The sequence below is a fragment of the Pseudophryne corroboree genome, chromosome 10 (genome assembly GCF_028390025.1).
Source record: "Pseudophryne corroboree isolate aPseCor3 chromosome 10, aPseCor3.hap2, whole genome shotgun sequence".
Lineage (NCBI taxonomy): Eukaryota > Metazoa > Chordata > Amphibia > Anura > Myobatrachidae > Pseudophryne > Pseudophryne corroboree.
Genome location: NC_086453.1, coordinates 360,171,678 through 360,192,282, shown reverse-complemented (window position 1 = coordinate 360,192,282; position 20,605 = coordinate 360,171,678). Strand labels below are relative to the sequence as shown.

At 44.6% G+C, this 20,605-nt stretch overlaps 1 protein-coding gene across 1 annotated transcript in view; it reads right to left on the bottom strand.

Moving 5' to 3' along the window:
* Positions 1 to 20,266, bottom strand: part of LOC134965652 (nicotinamide N-methyltransferase-like) — a 56,966-nt gene extending 36,700 nt beyond the window's left edge. Inside the window, exons 1-2 of the mRNA XM_063941985.1 lie at positions 20,116 to 20,266; positions 17,669 to 17,876 (exon numbers count right to left, since the gene is read on the bottom strand). Coding sequence (XP_063798055.1) covers positions 17,669 to 17,876; positions 20,116 to 20,266 — 359 coding nt within the window. The remainder of the gene's footprint in view (positions 1 to 17,668; positions 17,877 to 20,115) is intronic.
* Between the last annotated feature and the right edge of the window lie 339 nt (positions 20,267 to 20,605).

Genomic DNA, 20,605 nt, shown 5'->3' with positions numbered 1-20,605 from the left:
TTCTTCTTTCTCTCCTCTAGAGATGTTTCTTTTTTTCTTTTTTTTTTTAGTTATGCTCATGGTACTCTACATTGCAAACACACGATAGTTAAATTAAGATACAAAAAATTTGTGTTCCCTACAGGAAAAGGCAGTCTGGAGGACAAAGGGGTATGGTCAGGAGTCCTCAGGACTGTAACAGGGGGACACGGTAAGCCAGTAGCCCCCAGAGCATACCTTCCAAGTCTAGCTGAGGTGGCACACGGTCTGACTCATCTAGGCAAGGAGGGTAGGTGCAGGCTGATGAGAGCCTACTGGTGTGCGCCAGGATTCTATTCTCATGCAGGGCGAGAGCAATGACTTGTCTTGCTTGCTTGAGGAAGAATATTGGTAAAGCAATACCAACAGAGCCATCCCATATCCCTCCTGCAGATGGATCTTTTCAGGAAATACAAATTGACTTCGTACAGTTAACACCTTTAGGAATTATTGTTATGTATTGGTGTGCACTGATGTTTTCTCAAACTGGGTAGAGGTATTTCCTGCTGCCACGGATGATGCTGTGTTTACCGCAAAGAAAAATTGTGCAGAAATTTGTGTGTAGATAATGGTACACCTAGAAGTAGGAGCAAAGCTTGAAATTGTACTATTGTGATCATAGATACTGCCACTAGTATTATGTAGCTTCGGAACCACTCCCAGATCTTCACTCAACGAATCACCCTCTTCGAAATTTGTTTTTGTTTTTGTTTTGGTATTTGTGTCTTTTTTGGGTTGTTTTTCGAAGACAACCTCATGTCATGATTGATCCGCACAATGATCAGAAATACACCAATGAGGTGACAGTACAGTACCTTATTGAGATGAGCCAGCATTTGAGAACTTGACAAAAGAACTTGAAACTGTTGATTGCTGGTATGCCAAATGCTAACTGTCTGGATTGTGAACCAAGAGACTGTGTGATTGTTCTTACGCTCAGGTTGCCTAATAGACAGGTGGGAAGGACCATACCAAATTTTGTTGACAGTACTAAAGGTCGCCGAAAGAGAGACTTGGGTCCACTCATCCCACTGCAAGAAGGTCGCTGACCCGGAGAGAACTCGTGACAAAGTAGTTTATTGCTCACATTCATCGAGTTTGTGTAGTTTGGGAACTGTGTGTTCAAAGTGAACTGTGTGTTCCAAGTGAACTGTGTGTTCAAAGAGCAAGGTGGAGTGCAAAGTGAACTGTGTGTTCCAAGTGATCTGTGTGTTCAAAGAGCAAGGCAAAGAGAACCTCGTATCACTAGAGACTCTGTTCCGTGAAGACTGAGAGGCGGCACTGTTGAACACTACCTGAGCATACTAAAGGACTGCAGAAAGACCAGTCATTGTAATTGATTTGGTATGAACAAGAGTTGTTTTCTTCTATTTCTCTTTTCTCTCTTTTCCGCTGACAAACATTTTCTTTCAGGATATTCTATTTTTGCGAGGTTTTTTTGTATGAGGAGTCGAGTGTGGGACTGGAACTGGTTCTGGAGGAAGGAGTGATTTCCTTATAGGATCCCAGGATTAGCCGGTCAGTTTGTTAAAGTTAGATAAAAAAAATCAAAGTTCTAGTAGTTATGGAGTTCAGAGGTATTCAGGAACAATCAGACAATGGCTATTCACACATTGCAGATAAAGAGCTCATTAATATATGTGGAAGAAAGGTTTATGAGTGGCTCTCCCCGAACTCCTAAGGTTTATGTTATTTAGGAAGGACACTACTTATAACCCTTGTTCAATGATTAAACAGACCTAGCAAACATTCCAGAAATGGAAACAATGTTCAGAAAATGATAGGAATATGTAGATCATGAAAATTTTATATGTCACTGTCACGATTTGTTTGTGTCTACTTCATCTACCCAGCAGAACCTCAATCGAATTCAAACATCAGTGTACGTAGGTACATGTATGTATGAAATGTTCGTCGCAAATCAGACATTATAGGCCAAAACACTGTCCCAGCATACTCTATAGGTTGAATGTTGTCCCACACCCAGTGGTCCCGTGACCGCCGAGTGCATATAGAGGATGTCTTGTCCTCCTCCCTGTCTTCCCCAAATATAGTCAAGTGTCTGATTTGCAAAATAAATACATACTTGTGTCTAGGTCACCGATTATTGTATGAAATATTTTTTCTTATGTCAATAATTGATGGCAGTTATTGTTTGCTGCCAAAGGGTGGACTGTCAAAGTCAAAAATATTACAAAAAAGAACATACAAACTACACACATATAAGTCGCTATACTTGCCAATACGCGCAGTGAGCACAGCAATATATGGTAACACACGCATTTACACGGACATGCCACAGAGATGGATTCGACACTTATTTCATGCAGTACATAATTATGATAGTGTCAAGCGCCGGACATTATGGTGATTTGGAATTATGTAATGAAGTGGTGTCATGTATGTGTATTATTTGAACGAAACAAGATAGACCGGTCATATTTACTATTAAAGGATCAAGATTAATGTGTAGATTCATTTGATATGTGTTATAAAGTTGTAGGACATTGCAACAAATAATTATGATTAAATGTATGTAAGCTAAAATCACTTTTATTAGAACAATAGATATTCCAAACAGGTAGTGGACAGGAAGCTCAGGCCAGCCCCTTTGGACGTCCCCAAGGCTGAACCTGTTCAGCATATACAAAGAGACAAGTAACTCATCATGAATGAGTGAGTCCCCTCCCCCAGAAACTAGATAACACATTGCTGACCACACAGGAGGGCAATCGCTTTTTGGTACCAGAGGATGAAGGAGTTGCTGGCAGACCAGTTCCTGCATTTATTTACAGAGAGAGAGAGAGAGAAATATGGAAAGATGAATTTATATAACTTAAGGATAATGGTATTGTATGCTGGCCTGTAACTTTATGTAACTGTGACTGTAACTGTATATTTTAACTGCTTACTGTGTGAGTTGTAACCATGTAACTATAGGTATACTGTACTTTGTAATATATTGAATCCATATCCTTTCAATAACAAATATATACATCGATGAGCTTTGGAACTCAGATTATGTGTGGGTGTATTGTTTTCTCTTATGGGATGCAGTGTTTTGCGATGTACAGCGCACTTTTATCATATATGGTAATAAGATGCGCCTGGTATCTGCAATATATATTAGAGTGGGCATTTTAAATATTTGTGAGAAAGCAATTTGGCATTCACAGACTTTAACCCAGCAAATATATAATTACCACATCACTGGACAAAAAGAAAAACTAGGGGCCAATCCTCTGAATTTGTACCCCCTTCTCCATTTTCTGGGATTATGATTATCTGAGATTTAAATCTGAGATGCAAATAAACTGGTGTATTCCATAGGATCAAGATTGGATATTTTCCCCTCCATGGAATATGGAGACTTATTTTGTGAAAATCTCGTGGGTTTCTTTTTTCCATTTTTTAATTGCATGTCTATTTACATATTTTATGGCAGATGCCTTATTTCAATTTTTCACAGCTCCCAGTTACACGCATGTGAGCATACCTGTGTGTTTTGTTTATTTTATTGCTATTTTATTTTTAAATAAAGCAGCCCCTTAGATGATTTAGCAGCCCCTCGTGAGCCCCCACAGCAGCCCCGGATTAGGAAAGTTAAGTTCTGGTGGGTTCGGTACAGTCCTATGCAGGACTGTGCAGTGTTTTTTTTTGTTATTGAGCCCTTGCCCTAGTGGAGTTTACCACTCTAATCCAAACTCATTTCATATTACAAGTTAGAGTGTGGGAGGAAGCAATGCTAACCTCTGTGCCAGCAGCATTCCTCAGCCTGGCAAGCCAGAAAGCTTCCTGGCTGTAAGCCATCACGAGACTCCATACTGTGCCATTATTCAGTAACTGTATGTTTCTCACAGGAGCTCGTGGCCCATCTAGTGTAGTGCAATGGAAAGCTGATGCAATGCAAGATCATTGAAACTTTTCTTCTAACACCGCAAGGTCTTGCGATAACCATACGCAGCCCTTACATAGTACAATTATTAAGGAGAAAACATTTACACAATAAAGGAAAAGAACCCTGTACAACAAATGTCCATCTTGAAAATAATCCCAAAATGTGGAAAATTAATAATTTTATATTAAGGTTGACTAATTGGAGCCATTAATTTGAGTCCGAACATTAAATAATTGAGAAGAACCTCTCTCTAATGCTGGGTAGACAGTGCACACTAGAAGATATACCTACTAGAGATGAGCAGGTTCAGACAGAGCACCCCTGGAATTATATTGCAGACATATAGACATACAGTAGGTATGTTTAGAAAATATAGTTTTCTCCGGCAGTTGCCAGAGAAAATGAAGTAGGAGATGTTGCCATGTCACATTCCGCTGGATTATGATTCTGTCTTTTCTGAGTCTGACTGACTTTGGTCACAAATATGGTCTCTTTTCACTTTATTGGAAAACACTTTGTCAAACTTGGAATTTCCATTTCCACCTTTACAGCTATATGTTTTCACAAATCTGGTTGTGATGGTGAAGCTTGTTACATATTCTGCACTAGGCATTAATTTAAATTTTAAACCTTGGATCAAGTACAGCAAAACCCCTGTAATTATATGGCAGCACCTGTGGACTAATACAGCAGATAGGCAGCACTCCTATATTTTTACAGCATACAGGAATGGGCCACAGCATTCCTTTAGTTTTACAGTACCGCTATATTTTTACAGCATACAGGACAGGGCCACAGTGTTCCATTATTTTTACAGCACCCAACAGGAACAGAGCATTCCTTTATTTTTACAGCTCTCAACAGGTAGACAGCATTCCTTTATTTTTACAGCACACATATATTTTTACAGAATACAGGACAGGGCCACAGCATTCCTTTATTTTTACAGTACCCCTATATTTTTACAGCATACAGGACAGGGCCAGTGTTCCTTTATTTTTACAGCACCCCTATATTTTTACACTATACAGGACAGGGCAACAGCATTCTGTTATTTTTACAGCACCCGACAGGCAGACATCATTCCTTTATTTTTACAGCACCCGACAGGTAGACAGTGTTCCTTTACTTTTACAGCACCCACATATTTTTACAAACTACAGGACATGGCCACAGTGTTAATTTATTTTTACAGAACCCCTATAATTTTACAACATACAGTACAGGGCCACAGTGTTCCTTCACTTTTACAGCACTGCTGTATTTTTACAACACCCCTGTATTTTTACAGCATACAGGAAAGAGCCACATCACCCCTGTATTATCACAGCACCCCTGAATTTTTACAGCATACAGTACAGGGCCACAGCACCCCTGTATTCTTACATCATATAGGACAGGGCCACAGCACCCCTGCATTCATACAGCACCACTGTATTTTTACAGCATACAGTACAGGGCCACAGCACACCTGTATTCTTACATCATATATGACAGGGCCACAGCACCCCTGTATTCATACAGCACCACTGTATTTTTACAGCATACATGACAGGGCCAAAACACCCCTGTATTTTTTCTTCACCCAACAGGGCCAAAGTGCCCCTTTATTTTTACAGCACACAGAAAAATGCCAATTAACAGCACAGGATGGCAGCACCCATGTACAGCACCCCAAACAGCACAAGACCCCCCCAGAAATGCTACCATGTACAGAAAAGGACAGCAGCACAGGACACCACCCCAGAACAGCACAAGACAGCACCACCCCTAACAGCACAGTACACCAGCAGAGCACACCACCCCTGAAGAGCACAGGAAAGCAGCACCCATGTTCACTAAAATCCACAGACAGACAGAGGTCTATCTCCCTCACTCTCCAAGTCTGGAGTGAAAACAGCAGAGACACGTGGCTCCTTATATGGAATCCAAAACCCACAAGAATCTGACAGCGGGATGATTATATTTTGCCTTATTCTGGGATCTGAGTCTGACGGAAAGTCCCGAGCCGGACTCAGAGCTGGGCTTGGATCCTGAAGTCTGGGGAGGTTTGGATCTTAGAGATCCGAACCTGCTCAACCCTAGTCTTAACAAACGGAACTGAGTTTTAACATTTTCACTATCCGCAAATTCTATGACTTTGTTAATCAAGGTTTTGTCAAAATTTCTTATTTTGGTGTTGTCCACTGCTTGTAGCTTCCGTAATTTCCCCTGTAGGCCTAGAAAATAGCCATGTAGAGATTCTCCTGGCTGTTTCTTCACATGGAATTTCATTTTTAGATCAGAAATTGTACCAATATCAAATGTTTCTACAAATCTATGCAAAATTTGATTGATATTCTGTCATTCTTCATGTGGCCATGATGTAACTTCTCGTAATGTAGATCCCTTTAGTTGTCCAATTAGAATTTCCACTTGCTGACCATCCGTTAAGGGGTAGAGAAGAAATATACTTTTCATCTTGTTCTGGAACTTTCTCAGAGAGTTGCCATCGGAACCTAGATCATATCCTGTGTAGGTTGGAAGCCATGGGGCCCCGAAGTAATAGAGTAGCGTTATAGGGTTCATTTGAGACATCACGGGAATGTCTTGTCTTTAATTGTTTGCTGAATTCCCAGAGGTAGAACTAAGGTTACATGCATCTCCTGCCGGCTGCTGGTCCTGTGACATGTTGTCTGATATTAAATGTTCTTAACACTAGGTCCTTGATCCTGTTCCTCGTGATGCCAAATTTGAGCTGTCACACTCAGGTAGGTACTAGATGTAGCTGTTGGAAGGTAAGTATGATTTTACAAGTTGCAGGTAACTACGCAGTCTCTATAGAAGTACCTTGACTCTTCTTGACTCTACAGGTCTCATTTAGACTCCCAGAGGGGCAAGGATAGTTTCCACAATAAGGACTTCTTGGAAGACTTTGCTACACAGTGTATTTATTAACTGACGTCCTCTACCAATGACTACACAACATAAAGAACTTGCAATAGCAATATGTCATTTAAACAGAATTACAACAATGCAGTAAATTTTGCACACCCAAAAACAATGAATGAGTTTTATTGTTCCGGAACTCTTTGCCATTGTGTCTTCTTTTACCTGGTTCCATTAGAGTATCTCAGGCATAAAGGGTTTAGTGCAGTTTCTTTTAGATTAACACAATAACATACCCTCAAAAGTATTTATCATATAATGCTTGCTTTAGTCACCCCAACAATTAACACTGATTTAGCTGACTATATGATAATTCATCAAGTTCAGAGTGCAATACTAATATCACAGTCTATCGGGGTACCCCTTCTCCCTTGTTGGTGCACATGGGAAGAATCCTTTGGAAAGGTAATAAAGCCTGGTTATGTCTCTATTAAATGAGTCTTGATTTCCTCTGAAACAGTTGCCGATTACAAGGCTAAAGAGGGTTAAACAACACTAATTAGGATTCCCCAATCCCTCTTCTTGTATAAATCTACAGGGATTGAAGGGGTCAATAATAGCAGATGTAGCAATGTAACCATTTGATTATCCTGCTCTATCTCTGCCTGTTCACTGAGAGTAGAAAAGGGAACAGTAAAGTAACGGTCTCCTGACTAACACCGGTAAGTGCTGCTCCTCACAGGAGTATTTGAAGATGAATGGTTTACTAAGAGCTCAGTGCCTATTATCAGCAACTTTATAATCCTGACTGACTCTTGTGGTAAATAAGCAGATGGAAGAAGAAGCTGGGAGTAAATGACAGATGAGAATCACATCTGTTAGTGCTGGCTGCTGAGGAAATAGTTTGAGAATTTGCAGACAATAAATCTATTATAGCCTGTAGTCTGTTCATTACTTCTTCTGTAATCTTACTGCCGTTACTGTCTCTATGCTGTTATTATGAACTGGAGATAGTGTATCACTTTACTACAGCCTAGTTATTAGCTGAGAATATTGTCTGCAATAGTATTAGTGCTGACTAAGGCGGTCATTTTGACCTGATCATAGCTGTGCTAAATTTAGCACAGCTACGATCATCATCCCTGACATGTGAGGGGACTCCCAGCACAGGGCTAGTCCGCCCTGCATGTCAGCCCCCCCCTACCCCCAGCACAACTACAAAAGCTTGCACAGTGGCGATGCTTTTGTACTTGTAGAGTAACTCCCAGGCAGTGCAACTGCTGTGGCTGTCCAGGAGCTGCTCGTCACTGCCCGACTTGCAGTGGCTGTGTGTGATATCATGCAACCGCTGCGACCAGCCCCCAGCATGGTTTGGCCACGCATGCTTTGGCCAGACCACACCCACAAAACCACGGCCAACAGCCACTGTGCTGGCCCCTCCCACCCAGTGACCACCTCTGCCTGTCAATCATGCAGAGGCGATCAATAGGCAACAACAGGCATTGGCTGTCAGCCATGTACCGGAGCACTGCAGTGGCGGTGCATGCACAGTTCTGACCTGTTTGCTGCGCTGTAAAGAACTGCAATGAGTATTCAGGACAGAATGACCCCCTAAGATAGCTTTATAGCTTAATATGTGATAGATCACTGTCTCTCTCCTCCACTAAGCTGTGCAGGTGTGATGTGTGGTGCTTATTGTACTACCTCTCCTGTAGACAGCAATGTCCTTATATGGAGCTACCAGCCCTGCCTAACAGTCTGCCTTGGCTGTACAGAGATGGGATGTCCCTTAGGCTTCCTTCTCCCTCTGCTGTCAATCTCTGGTGGGCCACTCCTCCGGGATGGCTTAAGCAAAGATGGTGCCACCTTTTCACTGCCTCCTAGTGTGACTACTGCAAGAAAGCCGTGCCCCCTCTCCTCCCCACTGGCCGATCACCAGGGCTGCTTCTAACTGCTGCCATCAATCAGGGAAGCCCCGCTTCACTGCCACTGGACACTCAAGTCCAGCCGCTCTTAGTCTCATACACCAGGTGTTACCAAAACTGCACACCTTGTCCAGCCAGGTGGTTGATGGCACAGCACACACCTCCACTGCCTTCCCCGTTCCAGTGGTAAGTGCGTAGTTCCCCTAACTGACTTTTTTTTAGAGTTCCTGTGCGTCTGGCGTGTTTGGATAGTCTACCAGTTTCAATCATGTGCCGGCACCTGCCACTAATGTACAGTGCATATAACACGGGTCACACTCCCTCTGCTGCAAGCAGAATTTTTTTCTTAGTGTTGCGGGTAGTAAAAATGGGTGTGGTCCTGTGTCATTATGAGGTGGGCTTATACAAAACTAGGGGAGTGGCTACATGACAATAGGGCATGGCCACACTATGCCACACATTGTAATGCCTCTTACACATTATGCCAAACACCGTAACACCCATTACATATTATGCCACACACAGTTATGCCACTGACACCATTTTATTTCCCACACATAAAAATGCCCTTAAAAAATTATGCCCCAGCTGTGGGCTTGTGGTGCTGAATACTACAACCACATTTCTTAATGGTACATCGTACCACCCTACTTTCAGCACTGCACACTCCTGTCCACTGTCACCAATGTACGAGGGGAACTCTTTGCATTTGTAGATATTAATAAGTAAATATACCACAATAACACATAAGACAAATATTTGAGTACAAATAAGACATTCCACAGTGAATATGAAAAGGGAAAGTGTTCTTTTGGTGGGGTACCACATATTTTCCTGACTGTCCCCTCCATAGCTGCCTCATTTAGAGGTCCATTTATTAACATTATTTTTACTAAAATAATGTGAAAAGGGCTGTTTTCTGTTTTCACACCATTCTCATATTATTTAAGTTTCACCTAAAAGTATTAACCACTTGCCTGGCATGGTCACATCAGATGCGACCATGCCTCCAAGTTCTCTATTTGACCTGGTCACACAGGATGCGACCAGTCAGATATAGGGGGTCATTCCGAGTTGATCGTCGCCCTGAAAATTTTGCAGGGCTACAATCATGTCCATAGACATGCGGAGGGATGCCCAGCACAGGGCTATCACACCCCGCATGTCAGTACCGACCCCCCCCAGCAGAAGTGCAAAAGCATCGCACAGAAGCTCTCATTACCCCCTCTATAGCTCTAGGTCTCAGTCAGTTCCTTCTATATAATACTAAGCCTTTTGCAACACTCACTGATCTCATATCTCACCCATTTACCCCCTCTCCCACAGTTCACTCACTGACCACGCAGCACACACTGGTCTCACTGTTCCACCCACAGCTCTCAGTGTCCACCTCAGAGACACCCTCACTGTCCCCTTAGAGCATTCACTTTTGTCCTTCACTGCCTATCATGTGTCACCCATATACCTTTTTAAAGTTCATCTCACTGCCCTGCCCTTTCCTCTACTATCCATTTCACAGCACTCCCCTTCCCCAGAACCTTCTAACAACCACCCACAGCACCCCGGCTCCTCAATGTCCACCTCACAGCACTCTCATCAGAGCCTTCACTGTCCTTCAGAAGCACTCTGCACCTTTAATACCTACCTTACTGCCCCCCTTGCCCCTCCAATGCACACCACCTGGCACTCACCCTCCTTTCATATCCATGTCAAAATACCTCTCCCCTTTTTCTGTCCATCTATCTCAGAACTCCCTCTTCACCATCCACCCAACACAGCACCCCCCTACATTGTCCATCTCCCATCACTCCCTAACCCTTTCAATGTCCACCTCACAGCATCTCCCTTCAATGCACTACCCCCTTCAACAACCACCACACATCAACCCCCTACTCAGGTCCACCCAGAGTCCACCCAACAGTACTCTCTCTCTCCCCCACCCAGTACACAGCAATCTCCCTGGTTCCTCCAAAAACTACCCCTCAGCAACACAAACAAACTTACCTGATCTACTTTTTCCTAATCTCCTGTGGCTGCTCAGCTCTTCTTGTCTGATAATGGCAAGCTCTCCAGCAGCGGCACACAGCAGCCCGATGCACATGCGTAGTGACACCTGACTGTCAGTGAGAGAGGAGCTCAGGGAGGTGGAGCAGCCCGGCCAGCTACTCTTATTATGTTATAGTGCAGAGCGGCCAGGCAGGGAGCATCCTCTCTGCCTACTTCCTTCCTGCCTCCCAAACCTGGCCATGTGCAAGCAGAACATGGCTGCAGGTGGCCCAGGAGCTCAGATGGCAGATGGCACCATGCCCCCCATCCCAGCCTATCACTGTCTGCATCCCACCTATAAAAGTAGATGCCCGTACTTTAATGATCTGATTTAACAATATGTTAATTCATTGACCACAAGAGGTCAATAATGTACAGCCAACAGGATGGTTTCCCATACTGCAACCAGACTCACAACGGGTATGTGCTTTAAGGCTCAGAAGAGCAACTTCATGTCCCTCAGTAAAGGGTTTTTATTTTTACCTATTTCTCTCCTTCAGGAGAGAAGAGTAGAAGAATCCATATGGATTTAGGCGATGAATGAAATTGAATCCCAGGGATTTGGACAAGTTGTTTATTTCAAATGAAATAGATAAACAGTAATGGGTTTAGTAATATTATCTAAGTCTGTTGAAATACATGTATCAGGAGACCATGGAGGTCATTCAGATCTAACCGAGGGCTGCATTTTTTGCAGTCCTGCATTCAGATAGTCGCCACCTTCATGGGGAGTGTATTTTCACCTTGCAAGTGCGCAATGCTATGTGTATGCCGAGCTGCTAAAATTCTGTGTGTGCAGTCTCTGTGCAGCCCAGGACTTACTCTTCCAGTGCGATAGAATCAGGCTGATCGGGGCCGAAGCCGACGTCAGACTCCCTCCCTGAAAATGATTGGGAATGCCTGCGTTTTCCAGAACACTCTCAGTAAATGGTCAGTTACCACACACAAATGGCTTCCTCGTGTCAATCATCTTGCGAGCACCCAAGCAAATGGATTTTTCGCACCAATCCGTCAATGACCGACGATCCCCGTTGTTGTTGCCTGACGCCCATATTAATTGCGGTGCATACACCTGCACATAGATGATCTGATCACTCGCTGTGTGTAACCACACAGCAGCGATCATATCTGAATTACCCCAAATGGCATGAGCTGTACAACAGATATTTCTCTAACGTCCTAGTGGATGCTGGGGACTCCGAAAGGACCATGGGGAATAGCGGCTCCGCAGGAGACTGGGCACAAAGTAAAAGCTTTAGGACTAGCTGGTGTGCACTGGCTCCTCCCCCTATGACCCTCCTCCAAGCCTCAGTTAAGATTTTGTGCCCGAACGAGAAGGGTGCAATCTAGGTGGCTCTCCTGAGCTGCTTAGAGTAAAAGTTTAAATAGTTTTTTTTATTTTCAGTGAGACCTGCTGGCAAAAGGGGAGAAGAAGCGAACTCACCTGCGTGCAGAGTGGATTGGGCTTCTTAGGCTACTGGACATTAGCTCCAGAGGGACGATCACAGGCCCAGCCATGGATGGGTCCCGGAGCCGCGCCGCCGGCCCCCTTACAGAGCCAGAAGACTGAAGAGGTCCGGAGAATCGTCGGCAGAAGACGTCCTGTCTTCAATAAGGTAGCGCACAGCACCGCAGCTGTGCGCCATTGCTCTCAGCACACTTCACACTCCGGTCACTGAGGGTGCAGGGCGCTGGGGGGGGGCGCCCTGGGATGCAATGAAAATACCTTAAATGGCTAAAAATACATCACATATAGCTCCTGGGCTATATGGATGTATTTAAACCCTGCCAGTTTTCCACAAAAAAGCGGGAGAAAGGCCGCCGAGAAGGGGGAGGAGCCTATCTCCTCAGCACACAAGCGCCATTTTTTCCTCACAGCTCCGTTGGAGGAAGGCTCCCTGACTCTCCACTGCAGTCCTGCACTACAGAAACAGGGTAAAACAAGAGAGGGGGGGCACTAAATTGGCATATTAATATATACAGCAGCTATATTAGGGAAAAACACTTATATAAGGTTATCCCTGTATATATATAGCGCTCTGGTGTGTGCTGGCAAACTCTCCCTCTGTCTCCCCAAAGGGCTAGTGGGGTCCTGTCCTCTATCAGAGCATTCCCTGTGTGTGTGCTGTGTGTCGGTACGCTGTGTCGACATGTATGAGGAGGAAAATGGTGTGGAGGCGGAGCAATTGCCTGTGTTAGTGATGTCACCCCCTAGGGAGTCGACACCTGACTGGATGGTCTTATGGAAAGAATTACGTGATAGTGTCGGCACTTTACAAAAGACTGTTGACGACATGAGACAGCCGGCAAATCAGTTAATACCTGTACAGGCGTCTCAAACACCGTCAGGGGCTATAAAACGCCCGTTACCTCAGGTCGATACAGACACTGACACGGACACTGACTCCAGTGTCGACGGTGAGGAAACAAACGTATTTTCCAGTAGGGCCACACGTTACATGATCACGGCAATGAAGGAGGTTTTGAACATTTCTGATACTACAAGTACCACGAAAAAGGGTATTATGTGGGGTGTGAAAAAACTACCCGTAGTTTTTCCTGAATCAGATGAATTAAATGAGGTGTGTGATGAAGCGTGGGTTTCCCCCGATAAAAAACTGCTAATTTCTAAAAAATTATTGGCATTATACCCTTTCCCGCCAGAGGTTAGGGCGCGTTGGGAAACACCCCCTAGCGTAGATAAGGCGCTCACACGCTTATCAAAACAAGTGGCGTTACCGTCCCCTGATACGGCCGCCCTCAAGGAACCAGCTGATAGGAAGCTGGAAAATATCCTTAAAAGTATATACACACATACTGGTATTATACTGCGACCAGCAATCGCCTCAGCCTGGATGTGCAGTGCTGGGGTGGCTTGGTCGGATTCCCTGACTGAAAATATTGATACCCTGGACAGGGACAATATATTATTGACTATAGAGCATTTAAAGGATGCATTTCTATATATGCGAGATGCACAGAGGGATATTTGCACTCTGGCATCAAGAGTAAGTGCGATGTCCATTTCTGACAGAAGAGGATTATGGACGCGACAGTGGTCAGGGGATGCGGATTCCAAACGGCATATGGAAGTATTGCCGTATAAAGGGGAGGAGTTATTTGGGGTCGGTCTATCGGACCTGGTGGCCACGGCAACGGCTGGAAAATCCACCTTTTTACCCCAAGTCACCTCGCAGCAGAAAAAGATACCGTCTTTTCAGGCTCAGTCCTTTCGTCCCCATAAGGGCAAGCGGGCAAAAGGCCACTCATATCTGCCCCGGGGCAGATGAAGGGGAAAAAGACTGCAGCAGACAGCCTCTTCCCACGAACAGAAGCCCTCCCCCGCTTCTGCCAAGTCCTCAGCATGACGCTGGGGCCTTACAAGCGGACTCAGGCACGGTGGGGGCCCGTCTCAAGAATTTCAGCGCGCAGTGGGCTCACTCGCAAGTGGACCCCTGGATCCTGCAGGTTGTATCTCAGGGGTACAAATTGGAATTCGAGACGTCTCCTCCTCGCCGGTTCCTGAAGTCTGCTTTACCAACGTCTCCCCCCGACAGGGAGGCGGTATTGGAAGCCATTCACAAGCTGTATTCCCAGCAGGTGATAATCAAGGTACCCCTCCTACAACAGGGAAAGGGGTATTATTCCACGCTGTTTGTGGTACCGAAGCCGGACGGCTCGGTGAGACCCATTTTAAATCTGAAATCCTTGAACACTTACATAAAAAGGTTCAAGTTCAAGATGGAGTCACTCAGAGCAGTGATAGCGAACCTGGAAGAAGGGGACTATATGGTGTCTCTGGACATCAAGGATGCTTACCTCCATGTCCCAATTTGCCCTTCTCAACAAGGGTACCTCAGGTTTGTGGTACAGAACTGTCACTATCAGTTTCAGACGCTGCCGTTTGGATTGTCCACGGCACCCCGGGTCTTTACCAAGGTAATGGCCGAAATGATGATTCTTCTTCGAAGAAAAGGCGTCTTAATTATCCCTTACTTGGACGATCTCCTGATAAGGGCAAGGTCCAGAGAACAGTTAGAGGTCGGAGTAGCACTATCTCAAGTAGTACTACGACAGCACGGATGGATTCTAAATATTCCAAAATCGCAGCTGATTCCGACGACACGTTTGCTGTTCCTAGGGATGATTCTGGACACAGTACAGAAAAAGGTGTTTCTCCCGGAGGAGAAAGCCAAGGAGTTATCCGACCTAGTCAGGAACCTCCTAAGACCAGGCCAAGTGTCAGTACATCAATGCACAAGGGTCCTGGGAAAGATGGTGGCGTCTTACGAAGCGATTCCATTCGGCAGATTCCACGCAAGAACTTTTCAGTGGGATCTGCTGGACAAATGGTCCGGATCACATCTTCAAATGCATCAGCGGATAACCCTGTCTCCAAGGACAAGGGTGTCTCTCCTGTGGTGGTTACAGAGTGCTCATCTCCTAGAGGGCCGCAGATTCGGCATTCAGGATTGGGTCCTGGTGACCACGGATGCCAGCCTGAGAGGCTGGGGAGCAGTCACACAGGGAAGAAATTTCCAGGGCTTGTGGTCAAGCATGGAAACGTCACTTCACATAAATATCCTGGAACTAAGGGCCATTTACAATGCCCTAAGTCAGGCAAGACCTCTGCTTCAGGGTCAGCCAGTGTTGATCCAGTCGGACAACATCACGGCAGTCGCCCACATAAACAGACAGGGCGGCACAAGAAGCAGGAGGGCAATGATGGAAGTGGCAAGGATTCTTCGCTGGGCGGAGAATCATGTGATAGCACTGTCAGCAGTGTTCATTCCGGGAGTGGACAATTGGGAAGCAGACTTCCTCAGCAGACACGATCTTCACCCGGGGGAGTGGGGACTTCACCCAGAAGTCTTCCACATGATTGTGAACCGTTGGGAAAAACCAAAGGTGGACATGATGGCGTCCCGCCTCAACAAAAAACTGGACAGATATTGCGCCAGGTCAAGGGACCCTCAGGCAATAGCTGTGGACGCTCTGGTAACACCGTGGGTGTACCAGTCAGTGTATGTGTTCCCTCCTCTTCCTCTCATACCAAAAGTACTGAGAATCATAACAAGGAGAGGAGTAAAGACTATACTCGTGGCTCCGGATTGGCCAAGAAGGACTTGGTACCCGGAAATTCAAGAGATGCTCACGGAAGACCCGTGGCCTCTACCTCTAAGAAAGGACCTGCTCCAGCAGGGACCATGTCTGTTCCAAGACTTACCGCGGCTGCGTTTGACGGCATGGCGGTTGAACGCCGGATCCTGAAGGAAAAAGGCATTCCGGATGAAGTCATCCCTACCCTGATCAAAGCCAGGAAGGATGTAACCATACAACATTATCACCGTATTTGGCGTAAATATGTTGCGTGGTGCGAGGCCAGGAAGGCCCCTACAGAGGAATTTCAACTGGGTCGTTTCCTGCATTTCCTGCAAACAGGACTGTCTATGGGCCTCAAATTAGGGTCCATTAAGGTTCAAATTTCGGCCCTGTCAATATTCTTCCAAAAAGAACTGGCTTCTGTTCCTGAAGTTCAGACGTTTGTTAAGGGAGTACTGCATATACAGCCTCCTTTTGAGCCTCCAGTGGCACCTTGGGATCTCAATGTAGTTTTGGGATTCCTAAAATCACATTGGTTTGAACCACTCACCACTGTGGACTTAAAATATCTCACATGGAAAGTGGTAATGCTGTTAGCCCTGGCTTCAGCCAGGCGTGTCTCAGAATTGGCGGCTTTATCCTATAAAAGCCCTTACCTAATTTTTCATACGGACAGGGCAGAATTGAGGACTCGTCCTCAATTTCTCCCTAAGGTGGTTTCAGCATTTCACTTAAACCAGCCTATTGTGGTGCCTGCGGCTACTAGGGACTTGGAGGATTCCAAGTTGCTGGACGTAGTCAGGGCCCTGAAAATATATGTTTCCAGGACGGCTGGAGTCAGAAAATCTGATTCGCTGTTTATCCTGTATGCACCCAACAAGCTGGGTGCTCCTGCTTCTAAGCAGACGATTGCTCGTTGGATTTGTAGTACAATTCAGCTTGCACATTCTGTGGCAGGCCTGCCACAGCCAAAATCTGTAAAAGCCCATTCCACACGGAAAGTGGGCTCATCTTGGGCGGCTGCCCGAGGGGTCTCGGCTTTACAACTTTGCCGAGCAGCTACTTGGTCAGGGGCAAACACGTTTGCTAAATTCTACAAATTTGATACCCTGGCTGAGGAGGACCTGGAGTTCTCTCATTCGGTGCTGCAGAGTCATCCGCACTCTCCCGCCCGTTTGGGAGCTTTGGTATAATCCCCATGGTCCTTTCGGAGTCCCCAGCATCCACTAGGACGTTAGAGAAAATAAGAATTTACTTACCGATAATTCTATTTCTCATAGTCCGTAGTGGATGCTGGGCGCCCATCCCAAGTGCGGATTGTCTGCATTACTTGTACATAGTTATTGTTACAAAAATCGGGTTATTGTTGTTGTGAGCCATCTTTTCAGAGGCTCCTTCTGTTATCATGCTGTTAACTGGGTTCAGATCACAAGCTGTACGGTGTGATTGGTGTGGCTGGTATGAGTCTTACCCGGGATTCAAAATCCTTCCTTATTGTGTACGCTCGTCCGGGCACAGTATCCTAACTGAGGCTTGGAGGAGGGTCATAGGGGGAGGAGCCAGTGCACACCAGCTAGTCCTAAAGCTTTTACTTTGTGCCCAGTCTCCTGCGGAGCCGCTATTCCCCATGGTCCTTTCGGAGTCCCCAGCATCCACTACGGACTATGAGAAATAGAATTATCGGTAAGTAAATTCTTATTTTCTTTCATCCCAGGCTAAATGAGGCCCAGTGTAAAGCATTTAGAAAAGTTTACTGAGTACTGACACTTGGTTACACTTGATATATGTTTTGGAAAATATGTTTTCTTACCTGTTTCCTTCTAGACATTTAATATATGGCATTATGTGAGACCAATCAAACGCTCCGGTACGTGTGTTAATCCATTTGTTCACCTCCATAATACATTGCTCAGAGCACTTCAGCACAAGGATCTGGTTGAAATATCCACTGGGTGTATAGAGATGATGAATAAAGGATCCAATACTGATGTCAATCAAAAGGTCTCCCTTAATGTGACCTGCAGGGAAAGATCCCAGTGATTACAGAGTGTAATATAATATGTAGCATCTACAGTACTCTACTATGCATCATTCTGTAATGTCCTGTTACAGGTAGAGATGTGCGGGTTCAGATTTACTCTCTCTTTTTTTGCCAAAATTATTTCAAGTTTGGATTTATCCAGATTTATATTATTGGTTATCCAAAACAAGTGAGAACCCGCACATCCCTAGATACAGGTAAGCCACTTCCTCACAACACACCTGTTTCTGCTTCAGTGTAATGTATGAGGTATGTAAGTACTTCTTTGATCAGCATTTCCAGTAACTGGAGCCACCTTTCCTGCATATACACACAGACATTTACAGACCTCAGAAGTGTCATAATGTGCCATAATGTAAACTCTTAGGAAACATGCACACTTACATATCACTGATGCCTGGCGTGTGTGAGTTACCAGTTCCCTCTGCTAGTGTCTATTACAATGCAATGCACCTAGCCCATACCCTGAGAGTGTGATGATTAATATGATATGCAACACTTGTATATCTGTGTACAAATGAGTCTGTATGTGAAGAACAACAGATCTTGGCATGGAAACAAAGTGTTGCCGCTGCATTGTAGCACTTCAAAAACAGATTTAAAAACTCATTACCTGGGCACAGGCTTGTCCGAGGGTACTGGCAGAGGCCAGGGCCAACTGGTGAGAAGGATGAATGCGCCTGCCCATAATATATGCATAGTGTTCCTCATTCTTTTTTTTAGAGGTGCATGGGCAAATCTCCACTATTTGGCCACACCACCTGTATCTTCTGGGTCCCACATATGTTTTACCAGCCCTTCCCATCTCAGCTCTACTCTAGGTAGGAAACTTTTTAAGCATTGTTTTTATTCTTTTATGGGGACCATGCAGCTTAAGGGGGGCTAAAACTGTACACCCTGCACCCGTTTCTTTACTTCTTTACCAAACCCAGCAAACTCTGCTCCTAGGCCTTCTTTCCCAGACTCACTGTTTACCCCATCTGTGTCACCCTTGTCTATCTGCCCCTCCCATTTAGAATGTAAGCTCTCATGAGCAGGGCCCTCTACCCTCATGTGATTTTCCTTCTCTTACTTAAACTATCTTCTACTCCGTACTCCCTAGCGATGGTACAGTCCCACATCCTGCTCTGGTAGCATCATGGTGGTCCTGTTTTGCCACTCCCCTGACTTCGAGCTTTGAGAGGGGACCCAGATGGTGTAACCAGAAATTACATCCAACAAGGGAACCTGCTGGTGAGTTACAGTAGCTTGCACATGTGCTGGTGGCTACACATAGGTGAGGAGATCCTACACAATGTACTGGGGTCTGGTGCTGTGCAGCCAGGGATCTTGTGACCCTGTAGTAACACCTGGGATTGTCATGGCTGCCAGGGATCCTCCAACCCTACTGTAAGACCCGGGGGAATAATTACTGTCAGTTTAACTCCCACCCTACTGTAAGACCTGGGGTATAATCGTTGTCAGGGATACTCCCAATTTGCCCTTCTAGTCCTTATCATCTGACAGTGTGATTACACAGGGTTCTTCAGTCCTCACTCAATACACTGTAACTACAGTATGTAAGTGGGCAGATCTAATGATATAATGCATACAGATGGAGCCTCGCTCATCTATCCATCTCTGGCGTTTGGCGTATGGCATTACTGGCGAGTATAATACTAGTGATCATCCTCCAGATTTTGCTTTTAAAAATCACTGTTGCGCATGTATGAGGTGTCAAATAAAATACTATAGTGCAAGAATCACCATTGCACATGTGAGAGGTCTCCATTGAAATACACTATAGCGTAAGAACTACTTTTGTGTACAGTACTGTATGTTACATAGACATGTCAGTGGACAGATATAATGATGTAATGCATATTCCTAACACTCAATGGCAATCAGTATGTACTGTACACAGTCATGTTCCGTCATCAAAGAAAGAGTCATAGGCATTGCATTTAACAGATTAAAAAAGTAATTCTTCACTATAACAACTGCGTAGAAATATATAATCTTAGATCCATTATAAAGTATAATTATTACAATTTATTTGTATAGTCCAAGCATTTTATACAGCGCTGTACAGAGGATATATTTGTCATGCACATCAGTTCCTGCCCCATTAGAGAATACAGTCTAAATTCCCTTACACACAATCATGTACATGCAATCACTCACACTAAGGTAAGCTGGTCAGTACAGTATACACACTGTCAGTATAATATACATACCCTCACTGAATACATGGTGTAACCATTCCATTGGAAATTTATTGAAATCGTCTCCAAAGATCATGTCTGCTTTGTTAGAGAAATATGTTTCCAGATGTTCTCTAGAATCAAAGCCGTGTACAGGATAGAATTTATGGGCGCTGGAATCCATCTTGTATTACTGTGTCACAGGCTGTCTGACGCTCACATCTATTAATTTACTGGCTCAGGAATTCTGTATATATTCACTAGGATCCAGTTATTTATATTCATCAGTAACCAGGATATCAGTGTTATCACATGATGGGGTATCAGCCTCAGGAGCTGACATGGGAATGCAGGTGACAGTGTGATCATCTCCTAAAGCAAAATAAATCATCATACTAATTATTTTTCAATTTATATTTAAATGTTGTCAAATATTTAAGCAATGTAATTAACATATTTCTAATGTAAACACATACTGTATACAGATATTGGGCTTGCCATTGTGGAATTTCAACTCAAAGCC